The sequence below is a fragment of the Perognathus longimembris genome, chromosome 28 (assembly GCF_023159225.1).
Source record: "Perognathus longimembris pacificus isolate PPM17 chromosome 28, ASM2315922v1, whole genome shotgun sequence".
Lineage (NCBI taxonomy): Eukaryota > Metazoa > Chordata > Mammalia > Rodentia > Heteromyidae > Perognathus > Perognathus longimembris.
The window spans coordinates 92,984,494-93,004,052 of NC_063188.1; the positions used below are offsets into that span (position 1 = coordinate 92,984,494).

Sequence of the window (19,559 nt, forward strand, 5' to 3'; positions counted from 1 at the left end):
TCATTGGTTTTATATTTGCCAATACTAGAACATATCATTTTAAAACGGATTCAGACACATGATTCCTGTTAACTTAATTGATAGTTTGTGCAGAGAACATCAGTTCACTCAGGAACCTTGAAATTAATGACGGCTTCTTGATCTTTTAATCTATTTTGTGACAGGTACTCAGCATTCAGTTATTTCAACTGTCTTATATTGAATGTATTTTTTCTTCATTTAGTTAATAGCTTGCTGATTCTGTTTCAAAATGCACTTGTTTTTAGAAGTTTGTTGTCTGGCATTCTTCATAATTATAGACACAATAGTCGTCTTTAAAACATATCATGAGGGCTGGGGATATAGCGTAGTGGCAAGAGTGCCTGCCTCGGATACACGAGGCCCTAGGTTCGATTCCCCAGCACCACATATACAGAAAACGGCCAGAAGCAGTGCTGTGGCTCAAGTGGCAGAGTGCTAGCCTTGAGCGGGAAGAAGCCAGGGACAGTGCTCAGGCCCTGAGTCCAAGGCCCAGGACTGGCCAAAAATAAATAAATAAATAAAATAAATAAATAAAATAAAACATATCATGAGCCCAAAATTCATATTTTATCACCATGATCTTAACATAGCACAAGGAAATTAGAAAACAGAAGGAAGTTAATTTATAGATATGTTGAAGAAGTCGTTAAATATAAATAAAAGTGAATGAGAGATATTTTCAAATATATTCTTTTGTTTTTAAAAACAAATGATAAACCACTACTGTTTTATTTAATTATATTTCTACCCTTAAAACATTGTAACCCAATTTGAGGTTACACATTGTGGTAAGCCTAAAGTGTATTGGGTCCCATTGAATAATACCCATTTAATTTCTGCCATGGATGAAGTCTCATTTCTAGCCTGAGAAGTAGGCTATACTTGGCATTGCATTTCACCTGCTTTATCTACAACTTGCCAGTTAGTTATTGGCCACCACATATTTTTGGCAGGGATAGGGCCAAAGAGAATGATTGAGGTATACACAATTCTAGAATTTCCACAAGGATTATCCAATACTATTGTAACTTCTATTCATCCAACAAAGCAGAAGATTAAGAGAAATATAGAGGGGCTGGGAATATGGCCTAGTGGTAAAAGTGCTTGCCTTGTATGCATGAAGCCCTGGTTCGATTCTTCAGCACCACATATACATATGTGTGTGTGTGTGTACATACATGCATACATATATATATATATACATATACATATATATACATATACGTATATAGATATATATATATAACAAGACCCAGGACTGGCTAAATAAATAAAAGAAATATTGACTAAACAGAGAAGCATAAATTCTGTTGATCTTTTGACTAATACTGTAACTTGAAATAACTACTTTTGAAACCTCCTTTATTTTCTTGTTATAAAGGTTAAACAAAAACATTTCCAAGGTTATCTGAGTATTGACTTAGCCAGAAGTTTAGGAACAAATGTAGTATACAGGAATGATCTTAATGAAATCTGACTCACTTTGATTCAAAAATGATTAATTCCTAGTGAAAAGATTGTTCTCTTTCTTTTCAAGATTTAAAAAAAAATTGCCACAGAAAAAATACTATTCCTTTTTAGATAATAACAGATTCTTGAGGACACTAAGTCATACTACTGCTCTGAAAAAATCTATTCCTATTTAAACATAGTACAGTTATTAGTTGAATAGCAATCACTATTTTTATTTAAAGAGTAAATTTGGCCAGTAACTGATTTTTTAAAAAATGTCTGAGTACATTGATTAGACAGCTTGACACTTAGATACATTTGTGTAACTAGTAATTTATTCAGCATTTGCCAGTATTTAACTGGGCATTATCATGATAGCAGTTGTCATAACAGACTATAACAGAATATGAATTCACATTGCTTTATGATGTGATCATAAAACTCAAACTGATGTCTTGAAAGAAGAATTTATCCATTATATGGTGAGGAAAAATGCAAAACAGTAAATCCTTAACACTAGAAGCTAGGTTTTTCATGCATGTACATCCATTGATGTGAACAATAATGACCCCTGATATAATGAAATACAATAAACAATTATAAAATAAATTTACTAATCTAATTTTAAGCATTCAATCGTATTTGAATGAAGAAAATCCATTTTGTATTTATTTGATTTTTAAGTGGTTACATGTCTTGCTTTTTTGTTTCATTTGCAAACAAAATCCACTTGGACAGATTCAAAAGCTTAAATAAGTTAGGAGCTACAATAACCTGGCAGGAAAAGTGGATATTAAAGAGCATTTTGTAACTTTTCCCATCTCTTTTCCATGTATTATCTTTATCTCAGTTCTTAGAAACTTTGTATTGTTTCTGGCTCATTTCTGCTTTAGTATGTGGAAGTTGACAATATATTAAACAAAAAATGAAATTCTCAAAAAACTCATTTTGTTCCAATAGTAAGTGCTTTCCCTATGGAACTAAAATTTGCTCAATATAAAACATACTTGGAGAACATATTGCAGAGGTAACTCACAATTCTAGATACTCTATTAATCAAAAATTCAAAGATTTCTTAATTGGTTCTAATGAGAAAAAATCTCTGAATATTTATGTAAATATATGTATAATATCATACTTTGCCCTGCATTTCCCTGGTTAAAAAAAGCATGTTGCATTTCATAGCTGTAAATACATTTTGGCTTGGTATTTCTTTGTAAGCCTATATAGTAAATCATCATTTACATAAAATAATATGCATTAGTGTTAAGCATATCAGTGCCAGAGATTTCTGTGTACTGCTGTATCCCCATGGCCTGCAATACACCTAAAATATAGCAGCTTCTCAGTAATATTTCTTGGAATAAGTAAACAGGCACAAAACCATAGAGTAAAATACTATCTTTAACTTATATAAGGCCATTAAAATTATTTTGCAGATAATTTATTCCCATTTCCTAGTATCCTATTTCTAGTCACTAATAATTTCTGCTTGTGTCTATACACATTCATTGTCATTTACTTCTTTCTTCAATGACTACTTGAATTTTTCCAGAGACCGAAGCTGAACAGAGAATGATGCCTTTTCTGTGGTTCTTTTGCAGTCACCTTATTTACTGAGAGAATTCTGCCTGACCTGCCTCAGCAACCTTCTTTTTACTTTCTAGACCTCATTATACAACTTCTCATCAGATGAATGAAAGTGATTTTAATAACCCGCTCAATTGTGAGTCTTTTGAAGCTTTTGAAAACTACATTTTCCCAGGACATATTAAATGCATACTACATACATGCAAAGTACATCCTAAACATAGCATGTTTTCAAGTAATTAAGTCTAACTATAACAGAGATTCAGAGAACATACCACTCACCTTTGCAGAAAGCTTTATTGTCTATATTGGTAGGAACCAATTCACCCAAGACACATCACTATCATTTTTTAAAAAAATTCTCACAAGACATCTTTTGCCACTGTACTTCATGTTTTCCCTCATTAAACTCTACTTACTCAGCTGGGCACTGGTGGCTCACACCTGTCATCCTAACTACTCAGGAGGCTGAGATCTGAGGATTGTGGTTCAAAGCCAGGCAGGGCTGGAAAGTCTGTTATCTCCAATTAACCACCAGAAAATAGGAAGTGGCCCTGTGGTTCAAGTGGTAGAGGGCTAGCCTTGAGCCAAAGAGCTCCAGGACAGCCCTGAGGCCCAGAGTTCAAGCCTAACCCCCCCCCCCAAAAAAAAGAAAAGACTACTTACTCTTCCCCAAATATGCATAAGGCTTTCCTTTGTATCCCCTTACTATCTTTGGTCTTCTTGTGTTCATGTACCCACATCTCAAAATCTAGTTAAAAAAAATATCACTTTTCATGGTAGAGGAGTGAAGAAAGACAAGCTTCCTCTGGGATAATATGAGAAGGCAGTTCAAAGAATCAAGTACAAAAGAAATGACATTAGTTTGTTGCTCTGTCATGGTTGAATTGTTACATATTACCTTATAGATTCTCCCTGAAGGAGCCTAAATAGGACCTCATATAACTTTGTATTTCTAGTATTGCCTAACATAAGGCTTAATTTTCTGTAAGTAGAAGGAAAGAAGAAATAGACTTAACTCTTCAGTCATCTTTACAATGGCCTTGAACTTCCCTGTTATCTTCTTTCTAAACAAGCGGAAATCCTTAAAAAGTACTTGTAAATAAATTTTGTCATATTTGAATATTAACGTTCTAATATGGTTGTTCTTGGATGATATTATTTAAGTGGAAAACTCTCAAAATGAGAGAGAGGAGAAGGAGGAGGGATACAGATCATAATCTCAACTGCAGCATCTGTAACTCCTCCTGTGGGCCAAATAAAAAACAACACTACCGTTTTTCAAGGCGTTCTCATTCTCTGCCAAGGCTCATCAATTCTGGTTGGATTTCAGTATACAATTCACGTCATTGCCATACTTTCTGATATCCTAGTCTTTTGAGGCTTGTATTGAGGCATGTTATTATGCCCTTTAAGCCAGACATGGTTGTATGCCCTATAATCCCAGTACTGAGACTCTGAGGTAGGAAGATCATAAATTTCATGATAGACTGTGCTGCACAGCAACACCCTGTGCCAAAAAGAAAAATGTTCATGGAAATGAAACTGTGGTTCAAGTGGTAGAGGACTAGCCTTGAGTACAAAAGTACTGAGATATCTCGGCCTCAGAACCAACATGAAAAAGAAAGAAAGAAAAAAGAAAAAGAAAAGAAGGAAGGAAGGAAGGAATGAAGGAAGGAAGGAAGGAACGAACGAACGAAGGAACGAAGGAAGGAATGAAGGAAGGAACGAAGGAAGGAACGAAGGAGAGAGAGAGAGAGGGAAAGAGAGGGAGGGAGGGAGGGAGGAAGGGAGGGAGGGAGGAAGGGAGGGAAGGAAGGAAGGAAAGTCTGTTATTTCCAATTAACCACCAGAAAACAGGAAGTGGCACTGTGGCTCAAGTGGTAGAGGGCTAATGTTAAACTCTAAGGAGGGAGATGAAGACAACTCAAACCCCAAAGGGCAGCATCTTTTAAATTCTTCTTAGAAATGTCAAATTCTAGGCACGGTATGTAGGTGCACACTGCTATCCAAGTTACCCTGGAGGTGAAAATTGAGAGGACCACAGTTCAAATACAGCCCAGGGAAAGTTGGACGTGGTGGTTCTCCTCTGTAATGTCAGCTATGTAGGAGCCATATGCAAGAATTTCCCACAGGCCAGCCTCAGGGAAAAATCATCAGACAGTATTAGAAAAATAACTAAAGTGGGTTGGGAATGTCGCTTAGTGGTAGAGTGCTTGCCTAGTATGCATAAAGCCCTAGGTTTGATTGCTTAGCACCACATATATAAAGAAAGCTGGAAGTGGCGCTGTGGCTCAAGTGGTAGAATGCTAGCCTTGAGCAAAAGTAAGCCAGGGACAGTGCTCAGGCCCTGAGTTCAAGCCCCAGGACTGGCAAAAAAAAATAACTAAAGCGAAATGGGCCAGAAGAATAATTCAAGTGGCAAGCGCCTGCAGAAGACCCTTAGTTCAAACCCAAGAATCATTTGCAAAGACGGAGGAGAACGAGAAGGAGAAGATGAAGAAGAAAGAAGAAAGGAGGAGGAGGAGGACGGATAAGGAGGAGGAAGAGGGGGAGGAAGAAAGAGAAAGAAATGGAGAAGGGGGGGAGGAAGGGAGGAAGGGAAGAAGGGAGGGAGGAGAAAGAAGGCCAAATTCTCTGGCTGACTTTGGACCTACCTTTGTAAAAAAGGAAATAGAATTGTGGCTTAAGTGGTAGCACAAAACCTGTAAGGAAGAGTGCAAGGCCCTGAGCTACTTCAAACCCCAGTATCAACAACAACAATAACAACAAAATTGGCTGGAACTAAGCAATCTCTGTTAGCAAACCCTCCACATGATTTTGATACAGTCTGTTACTTGATAATCCTTCCTTAGATTATGTTTTGATCCATAATCGGGAAAGAAAGGACGCCCTTCCAGGCATGAAAATTTTTGCACATTCAAAAATCTCTAGGAGTGTATCTCAGTGCTAAATGTAGACCTAACATATGCCAGGCCCTGGGTTCCACCCCCAGTACCATAGAATAAAAAGCCTTTTAACATGTAAAACTTATATCCATCAAAATAACCTCATGAACTTGCAGATCACTGTCCTTATGGTTGATGTTCTTATGCTCTATGAATTATTAATTATTTTTAAGTAAGTTATTATATTTCATTTACTGCCATTTTGCTTTATGCGTTGTCACATATAATTACAATTTATCAATAAAAAATATTGGCTTTTTTCCTGTTTCCTTAGCAGTCTAAAACATGGCCTGCTTAAATGACTTGTTTATACTCATTAGAAACCCTTTTATTTTAATTGTGCATATTTTGCAATTAGCCTTGTAAAACACTCGTGAACCACCTTTTTATTAGTTTTAATTGTGTCATTACAAAGCAGTGGAAAGCTTAAAATGCCTTTGTTTGTTTATTTGGTTCATTTGTTTGCTTGCTTTTTTCTATAAAGGGAAAATAATTAGCAGTCAGAGTTAGGAATATAAGAAACAAGTTCCCAAGGAAATTAAAGTAACTAAAAATGGTTCACTTGTTCTTGAAACTTAAAAGCCTTCCTTCGTGATCAGTGCTGTCCTGTTTCTAGTTCTCAAATTGTATATGTGAAGGGAAAATGAACAGACCAAAAAGAAAATAAAAGTTGTATACTACTTATATGGTAAAGATATAATTCAGCTTTAGCCAGATGATAGTGGCTTATGCCTATCATCCGAGGTACACAGGATACCTGGATTCAGAAGTTTGCAATTCAAAGACAGCCTGGACAGAAATTTCTGGAAGATTCCATCTCCAAACTAAATAGAAACAAGTTACACTTGAAAGCATGGGTTAAGTGGGAGAGTCCCAGTAGCGGAAGCAATACAAATGATAATGCAAGGATCTGATTTTAATCCCTAGTACCAGCAAAAAATGAATAAATAGATCAATTAATTAATTAACAAAATTCAACATTTATTTTAAGAACATTGGAGTTAAAATTCATAGTACTGCCATGTCGTGAAAGATGAAGAAGTATTATCAATGCATAGGGGAAGATGTTAGTTACAAAAGAACTTATGTTTTTACTTTGGAGTATGCATTTTTTCAATAATTTAAAAAGGTAATGCAAGATAATTTTTCCTGAAACAAGTGAATTGTTTAAAGAAAAAAATCTGTGGCAGTTAATTGCTATCTTTAATGCCACCATTTTTTGTGAAGAAATCATAGCTAAAATATAATTACTAAGAACTGTTTGGGAAATAAGAATGCTAAATTTATTCACATTGTTTTCCTTAAAAATATTTCTAAGTCCCCTAAAGTCATCCTGCTTATGATACATCTAGGTCATTAGTTCTCAGTCTATTTCATTATTTATGGCCCTATTCAGTTTCTTGGTCAAAAGTGATGATGCCCAATTATGAAAGTTCACAGTTGTCCTGAAAACTGCATCTAAAGAAAGACAATGGGGAAAAAAATCACCAGAATATTTTGCCTTCAGGCTAAGACAATAAAACCTTATGCTTGAAAGTAATGCAAATACATCTTTATTTAAAATAAAAAGTGCATGTTCCAATGGTATAATTTATTGTCAGGAATGTTTCTACCAGAGGCAAAAATGATACTAAAAGCAAAGGATGGTATGTGTTCAGTCTGTATACTACCCCTACGTAATTCTTCAGAATTTAACAGCAACCAGGGACTCAGCCTTATAGAAAGCATAAGATATCCCAGGGTTTGTTTGGAGATGTATGTGACAGGGCTGTAATGTTAGAAATGAGAATGCACATAAGAAACCTATGGCCTAACTGCGTTCCTTCACTGGGCTGTAATGCCCATCCCTGAGCATGTGGAGTGTTAGCTGCTAAAGTTTGAATTGTAGGCTTTTCCAGAGACTGTCTGCCCAAAGGAACCCCTTCTCTCCAAAGACCTCTAGGGATGAAAAAGTGAGAAAGAATAATTTATGTTTTGTGCTAGTACTGGGGCTTGAACTTAGATTTCTGGGCACTGTCCCTTACCTTTTTCACTCAAGGATGGCACTCTACCATTAAGCCACACCTCCACTTCCAGATTTTTGGTAGTGAATTGGAGATGAAAGTCTCACAGACTTCTCTGGCCTGATTCTCAGATCTCAGCTTCCTGAATAGCTAGGATTACAGGCATTAGCCACCAGTACCTGGCTCAATTCCTTTGTCTTTGTGATGGGATGCCTGACATATTGTAATTTGTCCATCAAAGTTCCCTGGGACCAAATTGATGCTGGTCTCCAACAAAAAGAATATCCTTCCTTGCTTTCTCTGTCTTCCTACTTCTCCCACTCCCTTCCCCCGAAGGGCAGTTCTGACTCTGCTTCTCTAATCCTGATTTAAAGCAGAAAGCATCAGAAACAAAAGCTACACACCAGGCTAGAACTTAGCACAGTAAAAGGCCAAGAATTACAGATGGTAATGGTGATTAGCCTCCACAGATGATGCATTGTATGGAAGCTCGCTTGCACCTTGTCATAGGATGCTTTGTAATAAGTTCAACCACATTGAAGCAGTTCATTATGCCCAGATAATTTAGAGATCCCAGTAGGCCTCTGAGTATGATCCTTGACTCTCTTCTCCCCATTAGCCAACCAGAGATGCAGAAGTAGCAAAATATAGCTGAGCTATGCCTGCCTCCAACTCCTGGGTAACTACATTCTGTAAGTGCTTATTTAAAGCACTAGTAAGAACAATGGCAAAGGCACTAAAGATCTGTGTTTGCAAAACATTATTTCCATTTCCACCTCCTCTGCTTCCCATGCCTAATCCAGCATGAAGATCCTGGGAATTTCCCTCATACCTCCTCTCTTTAGACAGTTTATCTAAAGTCTTGGTTTCCAAACCTTTGTTCAGTAAGGTTCTGTTATAGAGAAAAATGCAGTTAGTCACTACTTGATTTAAGTATTATCAAGTAATATTTGCAATGTGAATTTCCCTGCACAGTGTAAATAGCCCTAAAAGACTATGTCTTTGATGAATTCTGCTAATATTGAATCCCCAGTAAGTGAGACAGGACCTCTACAAATAAGCACACTTAGGTTGCAGGAGATCATATGTTCTATGAAGAGACGACTCACGAATTTTTGGTATCACTGTTTGCATATAAGTAAACATGTATACAAATATCTGGGTGTCAATAGTGCAGGCCTATAATCCTAGCTACTCAGGAAATTGATTTGGAATATCATGGTTCAAAGTTAGCTATGGCAGAAAAAATCTGTAAGACTCCATCTATAAAATAACCAGCAATATATCCAGGTGTCAGTGCCTCGTGTCTGTTAATCATACATAGCTCTTCAGGAGTCTAAGATCAGAAGATCGTGGGTCATACCCAGACCAGGAAGAATAGTCTCCATGAGACTCTTAACTCCAATTAATTACCAGAAAACTGGAAATGGAACTGTGGCTTAAAGTAATAAGGCACGAAGCTTGAGCACAAAGAGCTCAGGGACAATGCACAGGCCCTGAGTCCATAAAGGACTAAAAACAAAAAGAACATCAAAAAGCTGAATGTGAAACAGGCTCAAGTACAGCACCAGTCAGGCAAGCAAGCCAAGTAAACATGAGGTCTAGAGTTCAAATAATTTTATTAGCAAGAAAATAAACGTATATACACGCAAATGTATGTATATATAACTTATTCAATATATGTACTTATGTATTCAAGATGTATGTGCAGATAGATGAGAGATAGGACGGACAGACAGACAGACTGATAGATATTACTTATTCAAGCATGCTATTGTCTCAGGCTTGTTTAGGGAGCTCCTCCTGCTATGGTCTCCCTTGGGTTGTTCTGGACCTCCACAATTGACACTTGTAATTTCCCTCCCTCTATAAACTTCATCTTGCTTCACTTTCTCCATAATCCAGCTGAGAGTTTAGTCTCTCTTTCAATCATATTCTGGCTAAACATGAAAGTCTCTTATTCCTAAGTGTTTATGCCACACAGGATTCTGACATAACTGCAAAGCTAGATCAACTGTGCTCACCATTCTCACAGGGAACAGTGTTAGAAAAAAAGGAATTTTGACAGATTAGTTCTGCTAAAAACTTTTGATCCCCATCCTCAAACGGGCCCTCAACACTCTGGCAAGGCTCACTACTATTTATTAGCTCTACTCCCTCCTGCCCTTTCTAGCCCAAGTAATTGTGTTTTCCCTTCATTCAGGTTTTCATTTTATGAATATTCATCACATGGCGTGCATTACCTCTGGCCCCTGCCAACTCCTTTGCTTCCTACTTCACAGAGGAACTAGAAGTCATCAAAATGGGATCCCCCCAACTCACTCTTTCTTATCTTCCAAAGTAGCTTTTCGTGTGTGATAGTAATAAGGATCTCTAAACTGTCAGGTCAAAATGATTTCTCAAAAAATGACATTTCCTTGTTAACAGACAATTCCTTTTTTTTGTCACAACGGTCTTTGATGACTATAATTCTAACTATACAATTGAACAGATCTTTACATACATATAAGCAAAGAGATGACAGGCAATTTAATTTTATAAAATGAAGAAAAACTTGACATCAGACTCAAATATCACTGTAAATCAGTACTTCTATATCTATAATCAGACAACATTTAATGAAGTGAAAATTCTGCCAGCATGAAACTAGTCATAATAAAATTAGGCTTGGTTTTGTCTTTCATGAAGAACATATTCCAGATGTCGAAGTGATTCAAAGAAAACCCACAATATAATGGTTTCCTTCAGTGTTTTCTCACATAGTGCTTCCAAACTAGAATAAAAACTAATGAAATTCTAGCTTCATTTAAATAGTGGATCACAGTTGCTCAAAGTGAACTGTACTTTCTGGTATTTTATGTACAATCTTTAATAATTTATATATAAATTGATATAGATAATACTAAAAGCTATAAAAGTACTTTTTAGAAAGCCAAATCCAGTGTTACATCCATCTAAATGATATAGTGTCCTTATTCACCTTTTCCCTGTGTTGTGTTTCAGCATTTAGGGGGACGAATTTCTTGCCATATAAATTTATAGATCATGACAGCCTATAGCAGAACCCAGGGCAAATGCCAAGATGCGCATTGAATTGACTCACCCTGATAGTTCTCTCCAGCCTTCTCCTTTTCATTTCTTTTCCCCACCATCACTTATCTCCTTTTCTCAATACTCACGTGTTTCATGTCATCATGGTGATTTTTAGCTAGCTAAATCCATTTGGTTGGATGATATTCATCAAGATACCTCTCCAATATGAACCTCTACCCCCAGATTATCATGGAATCAATTGTACTCTCTTTTTGTGGCAGTCATGAAACTTGAACTTAGGGATTGGTCGCTGACCCTGAGCATTTTTGTTCAAGGCTAGCACTCCCACTTTGAGATATAGCCCTGCTTCCAGTTTTCTTGCAGTTAATTGGAGATAAGAGTCTCAGGGACTTTCTTGCCTGAGCTGACCTATGGGACTTTTGCCTAACTCTGACCTAAGAGAAGCTAAAGCAGTGGGATCTTGAGTTCCAGGTGAACTTGGCTACATAGTGAAATCTTGTCTCTAGGGCTGGGGATATATGGCCTAGTGGCAAGAGTGCTTGCCTCATATACATGAGGCCCTGGGTTCAATTCCCCAGCACCACATATAAAGAAAATGGCCAGAAGTGGCGCTGTGGCTCAAGTGGCAGAGTGCTAGCCTTGAGCAAAAAGAAGCCAGGGACAGTGCTCAGGCCCTGAGTCCAAGCCCCAGGACTGGCCAAAAAAAGAAAAGAAATCTTGTCTCTAAATAAATACATGCATACATACATATTTTCATGTGCTTTCTAGGAACTAAATAGAGCTGTGTGAAAATTGTACAATAATTTCATTATCATAAACCTTAATAGAAAGGTATTCAGATTAAACTGAGCATTTTTTCTTAGTGATAGTACTAATAACAATAATAGTTTTAGGAAAATAACAATAGTAGTAAAATTTTATAATAGACATTCTCTTTTACTATTCAATTAGAATCTGTAGTTCAACAGTTAATAGAAAAAGCCAGTTAAGCGACAGGATCATGAGAATATGGCTTAAAATTGTATTTTAATTTAAAATAATCGCACATATCTTAATGTATGAAGACTTTTCCTTTGAGTATAGATTAGAGTTCTTCAAAAGTCAGTCTGATAATACAAACTTTGATTTTTAGTTCCTGTTTCTTTAATGTAGAAAGAGCCCCTCAGGAAACATGAGAAGCATTGTGCATAGAGGCTTCAAACTCTTTAATACTGTTTCCCTAATCTTTTACTGTTTCTCCATCTATATTTCTTTAACAATATTTATTTTCTTTTGAAGCAGGTTTCTAGAGTTTCTGACCTAATTTTCAAAGTTATAATAACCTTTATAATTTAGATGAATAGGTCTTTGATTTGGGAAATCTCGAATTAAATTATATAATTGCAATATTCACTGGTTGAAAATAGGTTTTGAAGACATACATACAACTAGCAGTTATAATATAAATTTAACTAACATATCAACTCGTGAGAGGAGAAGAGCCAAACATGCTGATGAATGCAACATTAATTTTGAGGCTACTTGTTTCACAGAAGTGGCTAATCTGGAAATTCTTAAGTATTTATCTCAGGAAGCTAAAATCTGGAAAGTCATAGTTTGAAACCAGACTGGGCAAAAAGTCTGTGAGACTCCACTTGCAAATAAGCACCAAAAAGGTGGACCTGAGTTAACCCTCAAGCTGTAGAGTGCCAACCATGAATAAACAAGCCAAGGAAGTGCAAGAACTTGAGTTCTCACCCTTATAACAGCAAGAAGTCAAAAAGAAATAAAAGAGGGGAATTGAAAATATGATGAATTTGGGTACAGAAATTTATTTTATACAACAAACCATTATTGCAGCATAGTACCTCAAATTAGAAAATCAAAATATTCTTATAAGAGAGATCTATTATGTAATGTGAAGACAGCTGAAATCTGAACATGATGTAACTAGTGTGGATGAGTTTCTCACTAGTGAAGGGAGTTGGTTATAGCTCATAGGGTCCACCTGCAGTCTTAATAGATTTCCTGTTATGCTGCCATCCTACCATTTCTACAATGGCTCCTGTTTACAATTTCCCCCTCACGCAGTATTTATTTGTGGCTACTAGAGTGCATGTTATTATCCAGAAAAGAATGGTTCTATTTTGTAATTATCACTCTTGTCCAGGTTTCCCCACTGCCATTTATGAAGTCTGTTTTCTAACCTTTCTGTTACACAAAATAAAGCGGTTAATGATCAATTCCTTTTTTATTGTCTTATAGCTTTTCCTTTCTTTTTAAAATTAATTGTCCAAGTGATATACAGAGGGGTTACAGTTTCATATATAAGGCAGTGAGTACATTTCTTATCAAACTTGTTACCTCCTCCCTCATTTTTCTCCCTCCTTTCCTCCTCCCCAACCCCCCTCACTGTACAGTTGGTTTACAGCATATTTTCTTGTAAGTATTGCTGTTACATTGGTTTGTTCTTCCCCCATTGTCTCTCCATTTTGATGTTCCCCTTTCTTTCCCTAGCAATTGGAAAAAAATCATACTAACTGAAGTAAGCCAGCCACAAGAAACATAGACTCATGGTTTCCCTCATTGGTAATAATTAGTACATGTCTAGGATAGTCCTAGCAGATCACAATAGCTCAGTAGCTATGTCCATATGAACACGTAAGATGATGCCAAGAAAAATTAACTCCAAATTATGGAAACAAGTGGTTTATCATTGCCAGTGTTATTTTCAATGTACCATGTGAAATTATGCCTTTTTCTTTTTCTTTCTTCCCCGTTTTACCTCTGATGTCATTGTATATGTTGATCCTTTTCTTTTAAGAGATGAATTCATATTGTTGATTTTAACTACCTTTCTTCTTAGTGATAATTCTTTTAAGATTTTTGCATGCAAATGGTCAGAAGGGGATCTTTTAATTTTTTAATGTATACCATATATACTATAAAACTCACCCTTTTACTATAGACAAGTCGTTGATTAGTGTGTGAGATGTTATGTTAACTCACTTATTACTATCTAATGCGGTAATACTTCCATCAATTAAAAAAAGAAAGTCCATGGTTTTAATATATTTTTGATGAACAATCTTAAAACCCTTAAGTTCAAGAGAGTTAATGGCCTTTTATCTAAAGAAACATTTTAGTAGTGACATGTTCAAGTTGATCTGAGAGGATAATGGCATTCTTATTTTGAATGTACAAACCAGCTCCCACTTGAATTAGAAGGATATTCCACAAAAGAGTTACAGATGAAGACAGTGTGAACTTATATTTATCAAAATAGTGAATCAGACAGAGAAAGAACACCTGCCCAGATCAGGCAAGTCAAACAGCATGTAGATTAGAGGAAAGTGATGCTGTCCTTGTGCATAGACAGTATATTACACAAACTGTTCTCCTAAGTGAGAGAATCTGTCCCTTAGAAATTGCTCTTTGGGACATTTGGATGTCATGCATCATTTTAAAGATCCATAAATGCCACCTTGATAGGGTAGATATGATGCATGATAATATCCCATATCTGCATAGGGTTTTTCTGCTCCACCAATGGTCATGATACATTACATCAAACTCCTGCTTTAGTGCTTCAGAGATAGTCAAGAAGCCCCGTGGGAGCCTTCTGAAGTCATTGTTACAAGGACTAAAATACCAGGAGAGCAGAAAGTCATTCATAGGCCTTGACAAAATACCCTTCTCCCTAAATGAAACTATTACGTGGTTGGTGCAGGGATAGCCACAATGCTTTATGATCAAGTGTGTCTTTTTATTGTTTTGTTTTGTTTTTAAAAAAGGACCCATTTCTGGTTGGGAGATGAATAGAATTTAGAAGCTACCAGTACAATATTTGTTCTGCTACTCTACCAATCCTGAATTACTTTGAAGGGCTACATTAAGAATATAGTAGTTAAGAATATGCCCTGAAAGCCAGCAGACCTGTGTATGTGTCCTGGGTTACTCCATTTTTACCCATGGGATCTTGACAACATTTAATACCTGCAAGTTAATTTTCTCAAATGTCTAATGAGAATTCTTTGGATACAAGCTTAAGAAGGTTGTTGTGTAGGAATGAAATTTGTTCACGTATAGGTTGAGCTCATGACAGCATTAAGGACCTCGGAAGAACTCAATTAACATTGGCTATCATTTATTCATTAATAAATGTTCATTTTAGTATGCACTGTGGAAAATAACCTATGTAACTTGGGGGCAGGAATGGGAGGTGTAATGGGACAGCAAAGGAGTGACTTTGTCCAAAAGAAGAAATGTATCCATTGCCTGACATATGAAATGGTAACAACTCTGTAAACACCTTAATAATAACAATAGAATTATATTTAAAAATCAAAATAAATGTTCATGATTGAAATAATACCACCAAAGAGTATCTTCACCTGTTTTGCTGCATATCAAAAATATCATACACAGTTTGGTTTGTAAACAACTGCAATTTATTTCTTACAGTTCTAGAGGTTAGTAAATCTAAAACCAATAACACTTTTCTCATAGACATTTTCTCTAGTTCTTGGCCTGGTTGAAAGGGCTAGCAAGGACTGTGAGGTTTCTTTTATAAGGTCATCAATCCCCAAAATTACTTTTCAAAAGGCTCCGCATCCTAATCCTATTGCTGGAAGTATTCTAATTTGTTTTATTATTTCGTAGGATTTCAACATTTGAATTTCAGGGACACCTACCTAATCAGATCAGATCACAGAGCACATATCACTGCCAGTGTATCTCAAATAGACTAAGACACCTTATAATTCCCAAATGTCTAGATTTCTTTGCTCTAAATATTTTCATTTTCAAATTTGCTCTTAGGCACTACGGGGAGAAATTGCACCTCTTAAAGAGAATGTAAGTCACATCAATGATCTTGCTCGCCAGCTCACCACCCTGGGGATTCAGCTCTCACCATATAACCTCAGCAATCTAGAAGACCTGAACACCAGATGGAAGCTTCTGCAGGTAGGCACATTAGGAGCATGCTTAGTCCTTGTTACCTTAAAATAACATATAGATTAAGCTTCTTCATAGGAAATGATAACAGCAATTTATTATTCACCATAATGTGTTTATGAGGCTAGGATAGTCTGTACTTTTTGGTAAATCCCTATGTAAATATTTTCAAAATAACATTTATTTCAGAAATGGCTTCAAGACAGACTTCCTGTGTCTTGTAGTAAACATGGAAAATAATGGTAAAACATGATAGAACTGAATTACTAGCAGGCAACACCTTTGCACTATTATTTCTGTAATTCCTAAAGTATCTTTTCCTTTGAAATTCTAATTGAAACAAGAATCAGAATATATGCTCTAAAATTATTTAAATCGCGGACATCCTATTATAAATCCATCTATGTAAGCTTTAATTGATTTGCCTAATAAATACAAGGATTATAAGTGTATCCAAAGTCACACTTAATAGCTTTGGGAATTTGGGCTATTTGTTTAACCTTTTTTAAAGTTTTTTTTAGGGTTTTTATTTATTTATTTATTTTATTATCAAACTGAATTACAGAGAGGTTACAGTTTCATACATTAGGCATTGGATACATTTCTTGTACTGTTTGCCACCTCGTCCCTTCTCTCAGTCTTTCATCTGAAAAAAATTCCCACTTCTACACTACAGTTTATTAGTAAGATGAGTAAGTCACAATCACTGTAAGATGATTGGAACAGAACCTGGTACAATATCACTCAACAAATTAATAACTCTTGTTGTTATTGATAATTAAACTATTGGAATCTAATTTACTAGCTGGATGATCTTGAAGCTACCTTAGCCTTTCTTGTTAGTTCTTTTAGCATCAACAGTTATTATAATGTTGAATGAGCTAGTTTATGTAGAGGTCTTCATATCGTACTGGGTTCATAGTAAAACCTCAGAAATTATTATAGTGGTGAATGTATGTCTATGTATTCTTTTTAAAGGAGCACCCTTTTGCCTACAAACCATAAAGATAGCTAAACCATAAAATTAGAGAATCATTTTCTCCTTTCCAACTTTTATAGGATGCAGATAGTTTGCTTCTGAGGAGAGGAAAACCATGTTTAAAAATACTTGCTTTCAAAGTTGTAATAAGAAATAATAATAATAAACCAGATTATTTCAACAGTCCATTTAGGAGTATGATTGAAAGCCCTGTTCAAAGATTGCCAGATCTTTAATTAAAAAAAAAGAGTTCTAAATTCAAGACCTCTTGAGAACTCATATAATTTAATTCTTATTGTGATGGATAGTCTTAGAATATTTGTATGATAGATGGTTCTAAGTGGCATTGACTAAAGCAAAGCAATATAGTTAAGGATTTTATGCCTTTCTATTTCTGTTGGCTCAATAGTGGTTGAGTACTTTTAAAAATATATAAGTTCCATCCTTCATATGTTTTTCATTTTAAAAATAAATAAGGAAAATAATATGTGTCCAAAGAAAGTCGATGGTCACATTTGTTCCATTAAGCACTTTAAAACATTTTTTAAATTCCTCTTAGGAATCTGAATACCACATTTTCTTTCCAAGTGTGGTACAAGATTTGTGACAGCTACATATTAATATACAAATGAGGCCAAAAAAGTATGACTGATAAGAAACATTTGAAAAGTCAAATACTATGTGATTCATACTGATTGTGGATATAAATGTTGAAAAAATATTAACAGCTTAATTTTATCTCTTTTTATAATAAATAAGGAGTATGTTAAAAGTACAAGAAAGTACATGTAAGGAGATAGTATTATGTAGAAATAGGATTACTGTGAAAATGGGTAGGCTTAACTTCTATCTTAAACGGAGCAATTATTTGGTTAACTTGGCAAAATGAGTTTACCAAGGTAACCTCCCTCAAATTCTGTATCTGGATATCTAGTAGAGATATACACATGGCCAACTTTAGTTTAAGACAAATGAAGATGCTTTTCTAGTTATAATATAGATGTGGCTTGTTAGAATTAGTTTCTCCTTCTGTAACTCTAAATTTAAACCCTTTATACGAAGCTCACATAGACATAGCCTTCGCATATTAAACAAGTCAATTAGTTTGTGGTATATACTCTTTTGTAGCAAATTCACATGCTTCTATTTGGGGGCATCACCTTATAGATATGTTTTAAAAGTGTTTTTACCAGAAAGCTGATATATCCAGGTTTGGAATTGGAACTTACTTGTGTGAACTCAGTTCCATACTTTTTATTTGACCATAATTCTCACCATACTGCTACATAACTTTAAGCATTGCTACATTGTAAATTTGACTCCTCCTTCTAAAAGGAAAGTAAAATAAGGAAATGAGGTTTACATCAAACAACATTATCCAATTACTGGAAGACCAACTCGTTATTCTGTTGAGAATATTTTACTTTTAGAAGAATCCATGTAAGACTAAAGAATTATCTAGTTTTTATGACCAGACACTGGAGTCCACCATTATTATGACAGCATATTTGTACAAAAATGAAGAACTTAGTCATTTTCCGATGGCAATTAGCTAAAATCATGTTCAAACCCAAGTACAAGTTCATATGTGCTTCTCTCAAGACAAAGAAAAATTAAGAAATTGAGAGTTGATCTGGTAGAAAGGCATATATAAATGTAAGAAAAGAAAAACTGTCTTAAAAGTCTGAGGGCAATAGGGAGAGGCACACAAATGGAGGGAAGAAGAGTAGGTAGATGAAAAATTGACAGAGTACTCTAATAGAAGGAATAGTGTCACATGCTGTCAGTCTTTGTTGGTGTCAGAATATCCTGAGTTTGGTTCCATCATACATTCATTTTCAAAGACATTTTTAAAAGAAAGTTGTGTTGATAGTTTAGCTGTATGTAAGATCAGTAAAGGTTCTGGAAACCGATGTGACCATTAATAATATATTATGACCCAATCACAAATGACCTGTATATAGAAATACCATGAGCTCTACAGAGTGTTCCAAGTTTATTATGAATCCACAAATATTAGGACAAGAGACATTGGTTTACATGTCTGAAACTTTCTGTGGGAATGAATTCTCATTGTTTTCTCTAAGAGTACCCATTGTTCCAGATGTTACTGGATCACTTGATAGTATGTTTCTGCATAGGAAACCATTATTCTTTGTAATTACAATACGTTCTTATATAGTCTCTCATTTAATCCTCATATGATTTTTCATTTTTACAAGTAAGGAAACAGACTTAGCAACATAAAGACATAATCTCAGTCACATATGTTGGCTCAAACAAAATCGAATCAAGTCTTCTATAAATGGCCCATTTGGTTTCTTCTTAAAGTCCTGTTGAATTCAGACTTAACGATGTCCTACTTTAAATCAACAGAAGTAGGGAATATTTCATTTTTTCTTACTTGCCCTCTTTTCTTTAATGATTCTCAGGTATATTAACTTTGAAATCTTCCTTTAACAAACCAATGGGTTAATGAGCCCAGTCCAGTGTAATCTTAAAAAAGAAGCACACTTGATTTCAAATATAAAAAATTAAAGCATTATATTCTTCATTGCCTTTAGAACTCAGCAA

General features: G+C 35.4%; 1 protein-coding gene across 4 annotated transcripts in view; it reads left to right on the forward strand.

Moving 5' to 3' along the window:
* Positions 1 to 19,559, forward strand: part of Dmd (dystrophin) — a 1,916,788-nt gene that overhangs the window by 1,591,501 nt on the left and 305,728 nt on the right. For all 4 annotated transcript variants that reach the window (XM_048336444.1, XM_048336436.1, XM_048336438.1 and 1 more), the window contains one exon: positions 15,869 to 16,015. In XM_048336444.1, the coding sequence (XP_048192401.1) occupies positions 15,869 to 16,015 (147 nt within the window). The remainder of the gene's footprint in view (positions 1 to 15,868; positions 16,016 to 19,559) is intronic.